Consider the following 18,628-nt stretch of genomic DNA (forward strand, 5'->3'; position numbering starts at 1 on the left):
CTTTCATTTTCATAAACCGTAACGCAGCTACAATACAGACTGTACAGGTAAGGCACAAATTTCATGGCTCACTTTATAATTGTGATTCTGGTACCAGTGCAAGCAAACTGGAACACAAGCTTGTAAAAGTAGATCTGATAAATGAAAAATACAAAATGCAGGCAAAATGCAAATTTGCACATCTGAAAATGTAACCGAATGACCTACGACCCCAAAATTACTCCTGTAACTCACTTTTTATAGTTGCAATTCATACAACAGTTAGTTCCGGCCATGCAAGCTTATTGGTTGAGAAGTGTTATGAAATAACAGCACGGTTTTTTACACAAACACTGTTTCATTCTGCTGAGACGCCGCTGCTAAGCAACGACTTTGACGGCTGTAGGAGACGCTCAAGCCATTTGAACGTTTTTACTTCTTACTTTGCCACAAACAGAAAATGGACACTTTTAAGATCACATTTGACCGACAGCCGATTTGGTCAGACTCTGAAGATGAGACTAAACTAAATTCCCAAACTGTCATCACCACTGAGCAGCTTTTCAGTCGGCAGCTGTGACAGAAGAACAGCTAAACAACCTGGAATGAGCCAGAAATTAACCCAATACCATTCGCCACACGTGTAGTCTGATCTTCAGAGTCTGACCAAATCAGACTGAGCCATAAAACTGCCGCAATATCAAGTTCAGCTCAGTTTTGTCAGTTTTTGCCAGATCAGTATTAATGTTGTTTTGTTCCAGCCAGTCTGTAAAGCATCTTACAGCCCATTTAGTTTGGCGAATGGTGCTCATTTCAAGGTTAATTTCTGGCTGATTCCAGGTTGTTTAGCTGTTCTTCTGTCACAGCTGCCGACTGAAAAGCTGCTCAGTAGTGATGACAGTTTGGGAATTTAGTGTAAGGAGTTGGAGAACGAACTGCCGGCTGTGCAGTGAGTGGGCGGAGCTCGTTACTCTGATGTAGCAACAAGCTGCTTGTTAAGGAACTATAATTTGGTGAAGGAACTGCGAACATTAAAACATATTAAACGCCGCGTTCACGGCCCAGTTTATTAATTTATTACTGTATTTATTTAACTGTTGTATTAAAGCAGTAGAACACTCGAGGAGTGTGTTATCGCCAGTAACATCACGGCTGTGATGATCTACGGCAACCAAATCACAGCCGTGATGTTATTTACATTACAAAATAGTATTACAGACAAAATAGAACCTGTAGTGCCACATATAGTAAATAATATAATAAAAACAACAAACTGTGCTGTGATAAATCCAGGCCTAAATATGCTCTGTTTGCAAGGAAACATGCTGTTAATCAGTGTTCTTTAGGTACTGATGATGTCTGCACATGCTCAGAAATGCATATTGTAACCTAATTTATCACAATATCGATAAAATATTGTCGTATTGCCCACCCCTATGTCAGTAATGCTCCTGAGGCTAAACTGCAAACAGTAGTGTTTACACAAACAAACTCACTTGGCGTAGGCCTTCTCCAGCAGGGCGCTCCAGAACTCGTTCCCCTCTTCAGAGTGGACAAACAGCAGCTTCCCATCCTTCACCGGCAGCCGGTCATCGATGACGACGTCCACCCACTCACCAAACTGCCAGAACTAAAGAGGGAGAGAGCAGAAGGGCTTTTTTAAGGAATCTGTAGAAATCTTGGTTCATTAAAGTCCTACTCATTACAAAGCCTTTTTTCCTGGTTTTATTTTTTAACATAGGAGTGTGATATAGTGTGTATGAACCTTCCTTGGTATGAGGAAAAGGCGAGTTTCCGATGCTGCACATGCATGTGTTTTATCATCCCTTCATAAGCTCTGAATCGCTTAACCATTGACTGCAGACATTCATTATATTGTGCATTAAAGTGCCAAGGTTTCTCCATTGTGTAGAAGCAGAAAGCCACTCGAGGCTGTTACAGGGATTTCACCCTGCTTTGCATTGTGCAAAATCACGGTAGCACAGGTCCCGTACCTTACAGCTCTAATATCACAAAACAGGTAAAATAAGACAGAAATAAAAGCAGCGAGTCCAGATAGAACAGAGAATAGCCTGATTCAAGAAGTTCGGTAGACATTATCATCATTCCTGTACGTCATCAAATCTGCCCAATCAATAACCTTTTACTCGTACTTCTCATGTCCACATCTTTGTGTGTTAAACATGTCAGTGTGAACGCTAAGCGAACCAGAACTAAAATCCAACAATGCATCATTTTCTGCTTTGGTCCAGACTAAGAGAACTGAACTACAAGTTGCTGCTGTCTGAAGAAAACCTTGTATCGTTTTTCAGTTTTTCACATAATTTGGAAAAACCTGTTGTTCTTTATATTGTGTGTGAATTTCATGATGAATGGACCAAAAGAAACAGCCCAAAATGACTAAACATCTAGTTCCATTGACTTACATTAAAAGTATGTTCCAACAGCAGTGAAGTACAACTGCACCCTTAGAGTCATTTGAAGCAGCTGATTGGTTCTGACATTAAAGAGAAATTCCACTCTGCGTAATTAACTGGTTAAGATGTAAACAAAGTCATCCAGAGTGGCTTCTAGAGAAACGTACCATCTCTGAATTGTTCACAGTGGTGGTGATAGGAACCAGACAGACATCTGTGGAGTTTAATGCCTCATAAAGCTCCTTAACAGAAAGTTATTACATAGAATGGTTATGAATATGTGACCTGATGCCTGAGACGTTAAAGGTTTTGGTCTAAAACATTTTTTTTTTTAATCCAGATGTACATGCAGGATGTTGAAAGGCAAAATAATCCCCAATCAAAATGTATTTTTTCAGATTTACCTCTATTGTACCATCATCAACATTACATATAAAAACCCAGAAGACTCGTGGAGATTCACTGGTGGTTTTGGACAGTAATAAAATGTCTATATTTGTGTTGTAGTCATGGTGACCCCTGGTTCCTATCACCACCACTGTAAATACATCTAGGTTGGTAAGTAATCAAACCTCTCTGAATGACATTTCAATAGAATTCTGCTTTTTGCAGGACATACAATACCATCCAAATTTTATTTACAGTAATAATAACTTACAATGGGGATTCAAAGTATTCACCAAAAGGCATTTTTAGATGTTTAAAATACATACAATATATTCAATATTTAAGGAATTCTGTGAACAGTAAGTAATTATAGTGCTAAATAATATAATAACCTATTTACATTCATTTTTTTTTAAGATTTGATCTCCACTTTTGAGATATGATGAATACAGAATGTTAAAATTATTTTATCTCACTTTTCCGTGTTTTAAAGCATTCTTAGTCATTATAGAGTGTTTTACAACTTCATTCTGGACACATCTATAGGGTGAGCACAATAGACAAGTACACCAGGCACTGTTTACACATACGGCTTATCTAAGCTGCTTATCTTCTAACGCCCTGGATGTGTCGCGGTCGTCTGTCCATCACAGGGCACCCAGTCTTATACATTCACACCTTGGGGCAATTTAGCATCTTCGATTAGCCTGACTGCATGTGTTTGGACTGTGGGACGAAACCCACACAGACACAGGGAGAACATGCAAACTCCACACTGAAAGGACCCTGGTTGCCCGGCCGGGGAATCGAACCTAGACCCTTTCCACTGTGCCGCTGTGCCGCCCCCAGAGCGAGTAGCGTCCCCTGTTTTATGTGACACATACAAATCTAAACAGCTGGACCTGTTCATGCTTTTATGTGTAGCAAAAATGACAAAGCGTTTACATGCTCTTGGGTAATCAGATAATGGGGAAACTCCAGATCTACAGGAGTCAGACAGTAATTAATTTTCCACTTTGCAACCAGCCAATAAACTCACAGAATAAGACGTGATGTAAACAGAATGTCAAACTCAAACTTAATGCTATGGCTTATATGAACATACATCATCTAGACGGTGAGGAATATTTAAATCCTTCATTTCATGTTTGGTTTCAGCGTCGTTCTAAAAGTGTTTTGCTACATGCAAACTCCACACTGAAAGGACTCTGGTTGCCCGGCCGGGGAAGCGAACCCAGACCCTTATTGCACTACTCACTGTGCCACTGTGCCACCCACAGAGTGAGTAGTGCCCACAGTGACACATGCAAAGCTAAACAACTGGACCTGTTCATGCTTTTATGCAAAAAGCAAAGCGGCAAAGTGATGCTAAATATAGGGCTGAGAAACGCTGATATCACAGTGAGAGTCGAAGAATATGTCACTGCAAACTGGCAGCTGACAACACTTAAAAAGAGCGTTCCCCTATTAGCCTGAGTTCAACAAGCAGCTCCTCTGTCTCCATGATCCGCTTTCTTTATTTTTATAGCTTAATAGCATCCTAGCAATTATTTATATGCACTTATGCAATTATTATTATTATTATTATTATTAAGTGAATTTATTTGGGTGGCAAATGAAAACAGCAGTAAATAATGTTGTTCTGGGCTATTATTAAATAACAAAATAATGTTGAATTTATGTATTTAATTATGTTTAGCTCAACAGTATTTATAATATAATAATAATAATAATAATAATAATAATAATTATCATTATTGTTATTATTGTTATTAATAATAGTAAGTGAGTTTATGTTGGTGGCAAATGAAAACAGCAGTAAATGATGTTCTTCTGGTCTATTATTAAAATAAATTGTGTTGAATTTATTCATAGAATCATATTTAGATCAATGATTATTATTACTATTATTATTATTATTATTATTACTACTACTACAGCTAGAAACAGAAAATTATGCAAGACAGAAATGGAGCTTTTTCAAAGCTGACTTTGGTTTATGATCATTAACTCAAATGTCTCTACGATCATTGAGATCTAGACGGAAAAGGTCACTGTATCTGAATACAAATATGAAAGAAATATGAAGGTAATTAAGTGCCGTTAACTCTGGTACCTGAAAGTGAAAGATGCCGGCGTAGCCAGACCCAAAATCCTGGTTGCTGGGGACCACCCTGGCCAGCACGTCAGAGTTCATAGTGAGAGAAGCAATGGCTGCTAGGAGCCAGCAGTCCCCTAGAGAAGAGAGGGAGAGAGAGAGAGAGAGAGACATTCTCAACTCAGTCATAGAGATTGTGAATATATATTTTACTGATCAGACTCTTGAGCTGTAATATAAGAAACTCCAGCACCATCTCAGTATCCTGACATGATAGAACCCTATTTTAAATCCCGAGTTCAGGATCAGTTTTAGTTTCAGTTCAATAGGAATCTCGGCACAATCTCAGTGTCCCCAAAATAAAAAAAAATCAATAATTCAACTGATTCAACTAATTCAACCTCCAAAGCAGCCACACCGTTATATTTCCTAATCTCCCCATTCCACTTCCCAATTCCAACATACGCTATATGGAGAAAAGTATTGGGACACCTACACATTACACCCACAGGAGCTTTTATGGCATCCCATTCTAAATCCATAGGCATTAATATGGAGTTGGCCCCCCTTTGCAGCTCTAACAGCTTCCACTCTTCTGGGAAGCTTTCTACAAGATGTTGGAGAGAGTCTGTGGGAATTTTAGCCCATTCATCCAGAAGAGCATTCGTGAGGTCAGACACCGATGTTGGACGAGAGGGTCTGGCTAACAATCTCTGTTCTAGTTCATCCCAAAGGTGTTTGATGGGGTTGAGGTCAGGACTCTGTGAGGGTCAGTCAAGTTCTTCCACACCAAACTCACCCAGTCATGACTTTATGGAGCTGCTTTGTGCACTGAGGCTCAGTCATGCTGGAACAGAAAAGGTTCTTCCCCAAACTGTTCCCACAAAGTTAGAAGTATATAATTGTCCAGAATGTCTGAAGCATTAAGATTCCCTTCACTGGAACTGAGGGTTCTGGACCAACCCCTGAAAAACAGCCCCATATCATCATCCCTCCTCCACCAAACTCTACAGCTGGCACAGTGCAGTCAGGCAGGTAACGTTCTCCTGGCATTCGCCAAACCCAGACTCGTCCATCAGACTGCCAACATCTGAACGCAATCATTTTTTACTTTCATCATCTAGAAAAAGAAATAGTATATGAGGCAATACCTATCACATTTAAGTGCGCCATTACAAGCTACTGTAGCATTTGCTAACTCTAGACGAAATCCACAGGCCATAGATCCTCGGGGGCAGGTCTTGCGTACATAGGTCCTGGGAACTGGGGTCAAAAGGGGAGCCAAAAAGCAAAGAGGTCACTAATACGTGGACCGCGGTCTGAGTCCGGACCCAGACACTGTCCTATGCAGACCTGGACCTGTAACCGATAAACAATGGAGAATGATTTCATTTCAAAGTGTGGTCCTGTTTTAATTAGCGTAACTCTTCTAGCCTTTACGGTAGCTTTAGCGGCCGGAGACTCACAGACCAATCACATGCAATGTAAATATCACACTTGACACTACTCAGCCAATCAGATCTGTGCATTACGTTGAGCACTGAGACTCGAGAGAGTGACGCACACACAGGGGAGGGACGAGGCGAGAAACAGCAGTCAGAGAAGAAAGTGAGTCAGAGGGAAGTTATTTCACACGTCATGATCTAAAAAGAGAAAACTGACAATAAATGTTGTTGAAATGTTACTGAATTGTACTTTATTTGATTTGATATTCAGTTGTTGACTGTATAAGATGTTGATATACCTACTAGGCTACTTCAGTAAACAGTATATGGCACTGAGTCATGACGTAAGTTAGACATTATGATGTTCTGGACCTTTGCTTGAGGACATTTTCTCTAACTGGACCTTATTGAATTGTAATTTAATACCCCTGGACTAGAGCCTCTGTTTTACCTACTGACCCATTAAGCAGTTTGAGGAGAAACACAATGAAGGGTGTCTGGAGGTGATCTCTGACATTTGCTAAAGACAGAAGGCAGTGAGTAGTTCAGTGCTGAGGAAAATGAGTCACTGCTGCCTTTTCACACATTTATCTGACTCCTACACGTGCATACACAACATACTGTTCTTACTGAATGCTGTTATCAGTTACACTACAGAACTATGTTGATTCTCTTACTGATAACTCAGCATTTATCAGTGTGACTCACGAGTGGAATTCCAGAAGTGCGTGAAGATGTTTATTTTACCATTATTATATTATTTAAAGCAGCTTCTTGTGCTAAAACAGTCATTTGGCGCTTTCAAGAATGCCAGCCAAAAAATACATTCATTTTTTCTGTTGATTTTTCATTTACATTTTCAAAGTGACATCTAACCTGAAGGGTGTTCACGGCTCAGCCTGAAGAGGGCAGCAGTTCACTTATCGTGTCGTGAGAAGAACTGACAGTGCTGCTGGAGTTTTTAAACACTGTGTCCACTCACTGTCCACTCTATTAGACACTCCTACCTTGTCGGTCCACCTTGTAGATGTAAAGTCAGAGACGATAGCTCATCTGCTGCTGCACAGTTTGTGTTGGTCATCCTCTAGTCCTTCATCGGTGGTCACAGGACGCTGCCCACTGGACGCTGTTGGCTGGATATTTTTGGCTGGTGGACTATTCTCAGTCCAGCAGTGACACTGAGGTGTTTAAAAACTCCAGCAGCACTGCTGTGTCTGATCCACTCAGACCAGCACAACACACACTAACACACCACCACCACGTCAGTGTTACTGCAGTGCTGAGATGTCCCCCACAAACAGTACCTGCTCTGTGAGGGTCCATGGGGGTCCTGACCACTGAAGAACAGGGTAAAAGGGGGCTAACAAAGTATGCAGAGAAACAGATGGACTACAGTCTGTAACTGTAGAACTACAAAGTGCACCTATATAGTAAGTGGAGCTGATAAAATGGACAATGAGCGTAGAAACAAGGAGGTGGTCATAATGTTATGCCTGACCGGTGTATACCTATTTATATATATTTGCACTGTAGCTACATTAAACATTGCGACTTCTCCTCTGAATACAAAACTTTGTGATTGGTTAGAGGGCTTATTTGCATATTGCAGCCTTCTCTGATGTCAGCATTGCCATAGCGACACGAGTGAGGACGGTGTGTGTGCTTTGTGTCAGTGAAAGGTCTCCTCCCCTCCTGTCTATCACACAGATCAGGTTTCAACACTGCTTTATGGGGACGTTCACCCAAACAGCAGATGACAAAGAACGAAGGCGACCACATTTCTGCTTTGTTCAGGTATGCTTACGTTTGAAAGGCAGCTCAGCCACATTGTCTCGCTGGGCCCTGACCACACCAGCACCTGACATGCATTTGCATTGAATGGGGCTCGTTTTCTTGTTAAAGACACACCCAGTGGTTGCATCTATGCTGGGCCAAAGCCACCCACTGAAGTGTTGGAACATGAACTCAACAGTGAAGGAAAAACTAGATATTCTATGGTGTAGCACTGTATTATATTAATTTTATGTGTTCTCTCACTACAATACCCAGCTTTAATTACGCTAAATACATCATTCAACCAGTGGAAATTGCTGTGGTGTCGACCGGTCATGACTGCTAGCCTAGCCACTGATCTATAGACTAGTAAATACAGCCAAGCTGGCATTACAGTAATCCTTACTTTAGTTGTTGAGCTAAATTGCGAAAAAAAAACAAGTGATTCTACTTTTTTTTAGCACAAAATGGATGTCAGAGACATGTTTTTCACCATTTCAGCCAGAGGAAAGAAGCCAAACTGAGGTAAATAGCCAGCTACCTTTCTAACTAGCGTTTAGCTTGTGGTCATGAGCATTTCTACCATTTGAGTGATCCATTCTCTCCATTTTAACGATGAACTCAATACTACAGATATACAACTGCTGTAACATATTTGGCTTCCTATCAGTACCACTGGCCACCTAGTGTTTATCAGCTAAAGAAATAGCTTTCAAGCTACATCATCAGAAGGGAGTTTTTCTAGTTTTTGAACCAGAAAAACAGCTATTTCTTCACACTTTGCATGTATTTTGCAACACTTCATGCTCTTTATAGTGTTTCCTTGGAGTGAGGCTCAAATACAGATATGGACGGAGTCTTCGGTCTGTTCTCTGCATTCATTTCATCTGTATTTGTGCATGTTCTCTGACAGCTTAAGAATCTGGACGAAACAGAGCAGTATGGGGCATGGTAGCCAATAGTTCACGCGAGACATGATGCCAATTTCTCTTATTGGTAATATAAGTGAAAAGAATTCTTCATTAATATATCACAAAGTATTTAATGGCCTTACAGCCCACTGCAGTCTACACTGGTGCCTCTTTTGTCTCTTTTGGAGTTGGTACATCATTACGTCAGAGCCGGTTTATGAAGAGTCTGGCCACTTCCCATTTCCCCCGTTATATTAAAAACAGGACTGCTAAACAGCAGAGGGCTCCCGCGAGTGAGTCCTCAATGAATGGGAATAAATGGAGCTCAACGGCTAAAAATGAACAGTTAAAATAGTTCCTAATCACTGAACCAGAACTTTCCTTTAGTTTTAGAAAGTAGAGGGTTGGATTTCATTAAAAAAACAAGAAATCTTACCGATATATTTTCTTTTTTCTACAGTAAACGGGTTTTGGGCAGCAGAAGGTGGGCATTAGTGCTACTGAGTGCTGATTGGTTGGCGAGTGGAGCAGCTCATTGGCTGTTTGCGCTCACTGACGTCACGGACCTACATGAGGCGCTGTTTTAAACTCCTATAACTTGAGTTGCTGTTCTGCGTTCAGAAAGTGATTGTGTTCTTTTACATTAAAAATGTTTAAGTTTTTATAAACTATGATTTTGCTCAAATGTCTTCCGGTTTTCTCAAACACTAGAGGGCGCTCCCGAGTGAGTCCAAAATGAATGGGTTGATATGGAGCATTTGAGCAAAATCATAGTTTATAAATGCTTTAACATTTTTAATGTAAAAGAATACAATCATTTCCTGAACACAGAGCAGCATAAAACATTTCAACACCGCTATTATATTTTTAAGAGCTTTTAAACTCGAGTTATAGGAGTCACAAGTACATGTCGTCCATGACGTCAGTGAGCGCGAACAGCCAATGCTCCACTCGCCAATCATCACGCTCTAGCAGTAAGGCTCGCCTTCTGCTGCCCAAAACCCGTTTGCTGTAGAAAAAAGGAAACATATAGATAAGATTTACATGGAGGTATGCAGGCAGTGATGTTTCTATTTTTTGAAATACCAATGTAGTTTCCTATTGCCATGTCTCAACTTGTGTTTGTGCTCTAATATAGGCTAACTGATAAAGTTTAAATCTAAAAAATTCTAATATTAAGTCATCCTACCTATTTCTGGTTAACCTTGAATATATTACGTTATTGCAAATCAACAACAAAAGCATGGCCATCTGTATTAAAAACAGCTTAAAAAGATAAGTGTCCCCAAACTTTTGATGGTTAGGGTACTTCATTTTGCAAGTTTTCAAATCCCTCTGTTTTTTTAAAAGTCCAGTTGTGTTCAGGGAACGAACCAAATATCAAGCAAACCCCTACTCTCCACCAAGGCTGTCTGCCCAGCAGGACAATGCCTCGAAATGCAAAAGACACTGTACACTCAGTGGACGCACGCAGCCCTCCAGGTAACACTGCACTTCCCCTCATTTTGGGTGAAACTGTACACGAACAGTAGGAGCTAGAAACAAAGTTCAAGTGTTGGTTTGTGGCAGAGATGTATCTGTTGCTTGTCTAAAAATATGATTATTCCAGCTTAAATATTTTAAAATTCCTAGTTAACCCTTAATGTGCTACGCTACTGCAAACCAACAACAAAAGCATATTCATCTGTATTAAAAACAGCCTGAAAAGATAGGTGTCCCCAAACTTTTGATGCATCTGTTTTTTTATAGGCCAGTTGTGTTCAGAGAATGAACCAAACATCAAGCAAACCCCTACTCTCCACCAAGGCCGTCTGCCCAGCAGGACAATGCCTCGAAATGCAAAAGACACTGTACACTCAGTGGACGCACCCAGCCCTCCAGGCATTCTCTTCTCCTCTACAGAATTTGTTTGCACTGAACACAAAGAAAGAAAACCTCAAAACAGTCAGGCTTAACATTTCTGTACTCCAGCCATACTAACTGTGATGTAGCGCTACATGTTTGTTTATCCTCTGTGTGAGTGTGTATGTGTGCAAACCCACTGTGGCCTTGAAGAGGACGAGCTGTACAACTGAAAATGAACCGTTGCCTGTTTTGTACTGTTGGAGTTGACTTCTTTATAGGGAATGTTACAGTACTAATTTAATCTAATACTAATATGACACTAATTCATATTCATTTTTCAGATGGTGAGATTATACATGTTGTGTAGACTAGACAACATTTGTGATATCAGAGATTCTGGCATCCGTTGTTCTACCAAAAACAGCCCTTGATCCCATAGCAACCAGTGTTTTTGTTGGTTCCTTATGGTTTTGTAATGTGTATTGGGTTGATATCACTATGTAATGGTTAAACAGGTGACCGGTGGCTGATCATAAATGCATTTGATGGTTTCCTAATAGGATCTAAAGGCATTCTACAGGACCAGTGGTCTATTCTCGGGAATCATTAAGCCAATTCTTATTAGAAAGCAGTGCCTAATGGTCCTTTTCAGCAGGGATATTCCTGAAAGAGACCGCAAAAGCGCTGGAAACCATTTGTGCTTTGTGAATATTTAAATGTATTTGTTTTCAAAGAACATTTGCTTTCACTAGATGCTAAGATCTTGTTTGGGTAACTAGATGTCGACCCTTAAAAACAAAAGAAAAATGACTATTAGCATTTCTTTCTTATTTTTCTGTATTGCAAATGTATTGCAAGCACCAAAATAGATACTGTGTCATGAAATTTGTGTGATGTCCTGCTGTTTGAGTGGTGTCAGAACCTGGGAAACAACAAATTTCCCACTTGTAAATTGCATTTGAACAGCTGACAACATGCATTTCCAAGTGGGAAATCATTTTAGATGGTACACAAGTGTGGCACGCGCCCGTCCCCTGACCACAAGAGCTGACAGGAAGGTGGGGCCCAAACTCCAAGCGGGGACGAAGCCCTGCAAGGACAGCGTTGAGAGGAGAATCGCGAGTGAGAGTGGGATGGTGCTCGTGTCCTGAACACCACCACCCAGGACATGCCTTCCTGCCGGCTCTCACGGTCATCATCGGGGCCCGGGGGACAGGCGCATGCCACAACAACCACCAGATGTGATATATAGCACTGCCTCTTCTGCCAGTGAAAAACAGGGGACTTGGTGGTAAATGGGAAAAAATATACTCTGCACTATGTAATTTATGTATTTTTAACACAGAAAAAATATTAGTATTTACTAGTTAACTATCTGGTATATTCATCCTTGCAGAGAGAACCTAAACGCAGACATACACCTCAGTGAATAAGCAACTGGAACGGGTAGTTGAACTTGATTACAACCAGCTTCCCTCCATGCTAACGCACAGCACAAGTTGGTGCTTGTATACGGTAACCTGTCTACACAACTTTACTCGGATTGCATAATGTAGGCATCCTGTGAAGGATTATCCAGGGTGTTTCCTGCCTTCCACCCAGTAAGCGCTGGGATAGGCTCCAGCACCCCCCCGGAGTCCTGGAGGATAAGGGTCATACTACAGAAATGTCTATTTTTGTGTCCCTAGCGTTTACAGATATATTACACTTGAAAAACTTGTTAGGGTTACAATTTATTTATATTTTAAAGTAAAACAATACATTATTTTAACAATTATACGTCTTCTTAAGGCATCAATTTAGCAATATTGGTTTTTAAATCAATTATCTAGAATTCCAAGCACCACAGAAGAGCTCGTCCTCACAGTCATGTGTAAAGGCTGAGGCTATGTTTTGAGGCAATAAACATGTTTTTCTGCTATTTTAACTGCAATAATCTATACATGACTATGAAATATACAAATTAAATGACAAAGAAAAAAATGCCAAATAAATATTATAAAATATATAATTCAAAGTTGTCCCCAGGAGTCGTGTCACTGGTGTTACCACATAACAAAAAATCTCTTATTTTGAAATAAAAATCTCACTGATGACATCACTTTACTTCTTTTAACCTGTTTTCTGAGGATCTGTGAAGAAAAGTTCATGGTGAGTCCACTGTGTCTTTCAGTTATCAGAGATTTTCTCATTTAGCTCATGATTTCATATAAAGCTTTTAGCTGAAGTCACTGGTGTGACCCACTTTATTCTGAGGTAATTGTGAAAAAATAGAATACAAATGGATTAAATAACGTATTTTAGTGGATTTTCCATGATTGACAACATGTGGTTTGATGCTCTGTAGCAGTTATTTTGTAAAATGCATTTTCATTAAGAATGTCTCTGGTGTTACCTTTCTTATGTGTAACACTGATGGCGATCAGTAACACCAGTGACTCCTATGGAGAGATAAAAAAGTGGACGTTTCTGTAGAATGACCCATCAGTAACTTAGATGATGAGTGAGTGAGCGACTGTAGACATACTACAGGCATGTCAAACTGGGGACCTTTTGTGCCAAAGTGCTGCAGAGATCAGTGTTTACCCTCATCTAACCCTCTGAATTCAGTTCATGAAGGCCTCGCTAATGAGCTGATGAGCTGAATCAGGCATGTTTATTGAGGCAGTGAGCTGAAGTCTGCAGTGTTTTAGCCCGCGAGGACTGGAGCCTGACACATGTGACATATAACTTTGTACACACAGACTCCACACTGTGTTTTCCTGACGTTATCAAAATAATGTTCCACCCTGTGTGTAAAATGTTACTTGCAAACAGCAACAACAAGCTTATTTGTTGGAGTTTGAGGTGCGACCTGAAAGCACAATCAGACACACATCAAACCCTAATTGAGAGACTTATAATTACGCCCAAAAAACTACCAACAAGCTTCGCCAAACAGGCTGTTTAACTGCCTGAACCGGTTTCTGGTAGTGGCTTAAAGAGGGCAGTGTTTGAGAGATAGGTGTGTGTGTGGGTGGGAGTTGGGGGGGGGGAGTGTCACTTCCTGACTCAGAGACTTTGAAGCAAAGCAAAGCCACAGTTTACCACAAATGCAGTAAGAATATCATGGATGATTTAGACATAAATGTCCTGATATGGGTTCACTTACCCAGAGCTCCTTGGCAGATGTCGGTCCTGGTGGCCCCACCACTGATGAACTGGGGTTTTGAGCACAGCTCCTGCACAATACAGTAAGCAGATGAGCTATTATACTGCCTTAAGAGGTGTTAAAGTCAATCTGTGCCACATTTTTAGGTTATTTTAATTCAAACTTGGTCTATTTGATTCTACTCTGGAGGCCTCAGTTGTGCTGTAAATGAGGACTTGGGTGGGCTCTAAAACCTGTTATGAAATAGATGAAGTTCAAGTTCATTTTTGTCCATTTTCAAAGATAAAAGCCTGTAGTGTGTAAAAGCCAGCATTACTTCAGTGAAAAATCCTCAATTATGCTTCCTTACAGTACATCTGCGTGGAGACTGGGGAAACTGGTCTTACTGGTCTTATGGCACATTTTGTTCAGTAAAAAAGTGTACAAAAAAAAACCACCATATTTTTGGCCTAACATGTGTAAAGCTGAACATTACATGAGGAAAACAGCATTTATCTCCAAATACAAGATGTACTGCTATCTTAGAATCCTCATCCTCACAACACAGCATTCATGATACTCATTTAGCCGCTAACTCTATTCAGTCGCTATCAAAATTGTACGTTAGTCTGACAATGAAAAGGCTTTTTAGGTTTTTGAATGACAGAACTACCACACACACTTCAACCTATATGTAAAAAGACTGCAAAATCTGAGGTAACTACTATATTCATCTGTTAAAGTGTATAAAGTGGCCTCAGTCCAGTCTGACTTCAGCAGCACTCACTCCGGGTCTTTTCCATTGCAGTCCCCTCGTCTTGGACGAGTTTGGTCCGAGCTCCTTAAAGCCCAGGGACTCTGGGGCGGCGGGGAAAGTGGGGTCACAGAAGAGCTGGCCGCTGCTCAGACACTGGCTCCTCAGCGCCTCGTAGTCCTGGTTCAGATACTTGTTGGCGTTGGAGTTGGTCCCAAAGCCCGCGGCCCTGGCCCGCTTCTTTGCCAAAGTCAAGCCACTCCCGACATGTTGCTCCTCTGCTGTGGTAACTAAGACACAATGCCAGGGTTTCCACCTGCACAGGTGAGTTAAGTAACTAATTCTCTCCGCCCCTCTGAGGAACTCTCCCTCTTAGGCGGGGTTTATTCAGTCTGTAATGGGTCTCAGAGGCAGGGGGAAGAGGAAGAGACATGTTGGTGCTGTGATACCTCATTATTATGCGGCTAAACTGGGAAGTAAAACTGGCTGTGCTTTGTTTTCATCTCTCACGAATCTCACAGCTGGGTGTTGCAGTCAAATCTGGCTGGTTACTTTTATTTTATTTTTAACGGATATAAAACAGAATTACTACACATACTTTATCCTGTAGGTAACGAAGTTGCAAAATCTGAGGTAACCACTGCATTTATTTGATTCCGATAGCAAAAAAAGCTTTTGTGGCCACAAATTAATATATTGAGACCCCAAGTTACTATACTGAAGCCACAAATTAAATACCTGCAGGCCACCAATTAATATATTAAGGCCAAAGACTTATATATGAAGGCCACAAGTTACTATAATGAGGCCACAAGTTACTATATTGAAGCCACAAATTAAATACCTGCAGGCCACCAATTAATATATTAAGGCCAAAGACTTATATATGAAGGCCACAAGTTATTATATTGAAGCCACAAATTAAATACATGCAGGCTATAAATTAATATATTGAGGCCACAAACTTATATATTAAGGTCACAAGTTACTATATTGAGGCCACAAGTTATTGTAATGAAGCCACAAAGCAATATATTAAGGTGATAAATTAACATTTTGAGACAACAAATTAATATACTGAAGCTACAAGTTACTAAATTTAAGCCACAAATTAAATACATGCAGGCCACCGATTAATATATTGAGGCCACAAGTTACTATAATGAGGCCACAAGTTATTATATTGAAGCCACAAATTAAATACATGCAGGCTATCAATTAATACATGTATGCCTCCAACTAATATATTGAGGCCACAAGTTATTATATTGAAGCCTCAAATTAAATACATGCAGGCCACCAGTTAATATATTAAGGCCACAGGTTACTATATTGAAGCCACAAGTTACTGTAATGAAGCCACAAAGCAATATATTGAGGCCATAAATTAACAGATTAAGACCACCTATTAATATATTGAGGCCACAAACTAATATATTAAGGCCACAAGTTACTATATAGTTTTTAGATGTGAATGACCTCCTGGACCTTGCTTGAAACTCACGTTTACCAAGATTGTACACAAGATGCTACTGGCACCAGGCCTCAGATGGAATACTGTGCTCCCAACCTGTCAATCATCCCTGTTGACGGGGCAACAGCAGAAAAGCGGAAAAGGCTTTATCTGAAAACATGGTGGCCGAAGAGTTTATAGCCATTCCTTTGCTAGCAGATGAGGTTTAGGAGAGCAATATATCCACTTATAATGCTTGCTGTCTTTGTACGTGACCCCATGACACTCGTAACCAGCTTCAGTTTTGAATTTTCCGTTCCACCTTAAACAGTGCAGCAGTTCTGGTGCACTAGATATGACAAAGAACAAAAGTGTACAGAGTAGGGTTCCCAGGACTGAAATTGGGAACCCCTGCTTAAGACTAACCAGGGCCCAGTTTCCCAAAAAGCATATTAGTATTAAGATCTTCTTGACTGGTAGAGAGAGAGAGTTCAGTGTGATGCTCACTCTACCATTTAAGAATTATCTTTGTGCTAAGATGCTTTTAGGAAACCCAGACCAAGTTCTGTGGCACTTTCTTTATCGTACTAAAGTTAGGTGTAATCCACTCTAACTTGAGATTCAGTTTGAACTACAACCCCATTTCCCAAAAAGTTGGGATGCTGTGCAAAATGTAAATAAAAACTAAATGCATTGATGTGCAAATAAAAAAAATGTGCTATATTTCATTGAAAATAGACAACAGATCAAATGTTGAAACTGAGAAATGTTGTTGTTTTTTGAAAAATATTTGCCCATTTTGAATTTGATGCGTTTCAAAAAAGTTGGGATGGGGGCCTGTTTACCACTGTGTTTCATCACCTCCGCTTTTAACAACACTAAGTGTTTGCGAACTGAGGAGACACTGCTGTAGTTCTGAAAGTGAAATGTTTTCCCGTTCTTGCCTAACATAGGATTTCAGCTGCTCATCAGTTCAGAGTCTCCTTTGTTGTATTTTTCATTTCATAATGCGCCAAATGTTTTCAGTGGTGACAGGTCTGGACTGCAGGCAGGTCAATTTAGCACCCGGACTCTTTTATTAAGGAGCAATGCTGCTGTAATACATGCAGAATGTGGTTTTACATTGTCTTGCTGAAATAATCAAGGCCTTCCCTGAAAAAGACGTCGTCTGGATGGCAGCATATGTTGCCAAAACATGTATATATCATTCAGCAATGGTGCCTTCACAGATGTGCCAGTCACCAATGCCATGTGCACTAATGCCCCCCATACCATCATGAATACTGGCTTTTGAACTGTGCACTGATAACAAGCTGAGTGGTCTTTAGCCCCTTTATTCTTGAATTGTTGCACTATTTGATCCTGCAGTCTTTCACAGAGTGGTGAACGCCTCCCCATCTTTACTTCTGAAAGACTCTTTTATACCCAGTCATGTTCAAACACCGGGTTTTTTTTTATAGCATTGCACAACTTTACCAGCCTTTTGTTACCCCCGTCCAACTTTTTTGGAATGTGTTGTTGGCATCAAATTCAAAATGGGCAAATATTTTTCAAAAACCAATAAAATCTCTCAGTTTCAACATTGGATATGTTGTCTTTGTACTATTCTCAATAAAATATAGGGTTTAAATGATTTGCACATCATTGCATTCTGTTTTTTATTTGCATTTTGCCCAGCGTCCCAATTTTTTTGGAAGTGGGGTTGTATAACTGAACTATTCTTTTAAAGTGTTCAGTGCTTCAATAATGTTCAGTTCAGTAATGCTGTGCAGTGCTGAAAGCTTAGTTCTCACAGTTGGAGAGTACAGTGTGCAGTACTATGCGGATGTCTTGTTCAAAGCCACTGCGATAAGTGTGTATTTGCTTGTAAAAACACCATATGACATATGGATGCATGCAAACATAAACTAAAAATCATAGTCAGAGATGTTATCAGTTAGTTTAAAGAGAAAGGTTTGTACACTAGCTGATAAGACTCTTCACTCATCAGCGTTGCAGAGAACCCACATACGTCTTTACTCAGAAGTACACTTATCTGATTAAGAGCTGGTTTTCCAGGCCAAGGTTTTTAGTGGTGAGTCACCGCTGACATCATATTGTAGTCCAACAGATTCAGCAGGAAGGCTAACTTTGAGACTGTTAGGGGTTAAATATGATACTTCATGGTTCAGAGATGATACTTCTCTGCAAGCCATTTCTTTTACTGTAGTTCTTTGCATGGCCAATAGATGGCGGTAGTTGTATTTAAATAAAACCACTGGGGACCATTCTGCAAACACTCTAATAGGTAATATTCAAGGAGATCATTTGATTTGAATTAAATAAATAACTAAATAAATGAATAAATAAATAAATAGTCGAACTTCGGATTGAGGGGGAACAATGCCTATGCATAGGCATAGCTGAGGTCAGGAGGGCATTAGGTGCAGAAGTGGA

The 18,628-nt window shown here is 40.2% G+C and overlaps 1 protein-coding gene across 1 annotated transcript in view; it reads right to left on the reverse strand.

Moving 5' to 3' along the window:
• The window catches only part of LOC118804578 (calpain-2 catalytic subunit-like), a 35,900-nt gene extending 19,257 nt beyond the window's left edge, over window positions 1-16,643 (reverse strand). The window contains exons 1-5 of the mRNA XM_036565077.1: window positions 16,619-16,643; window positions 14,773-15,110; window positions 14,007-14,076; window positions 4,900-5,018; window positions 1,476-1,609 (exon numbers count right to left, since the gene is read on the reverse strand). Of these exons, the coding sequence (XP_036420970.1) occupies window positions 1,476-1,609; window positions 4,900-5,018; window positions 14,007-14,076; window positions 14,773-15,110; window positions 16,619-16,643 (686 nt within the window). The remainder of the gene's footprint in view (window positions 1-1,475; window positions 1,610-4,899; window positions 5,019-14,006; window positions 14,077-14,772; window positions 15,111-16,618) is intronic.
• Between the last annotated feature and the right edge of the window lie 1,985 nt (window positions 16,644-18,628).

Source organism: Colossoma macropomum, unplaced genomic scaffold, assembly GCF_904425465.1.
Source record: "Colossoma macropomum unplaced genomic scaffold, Colossoma_macropomum, whole genome shotgun sequence".
Lineage (NCBI taxonomy): Eukaryota > Metazoa > Chordata > Actinopteri > Characiformes > Serrasalmidae > Colossoma > Colossoma macropomum.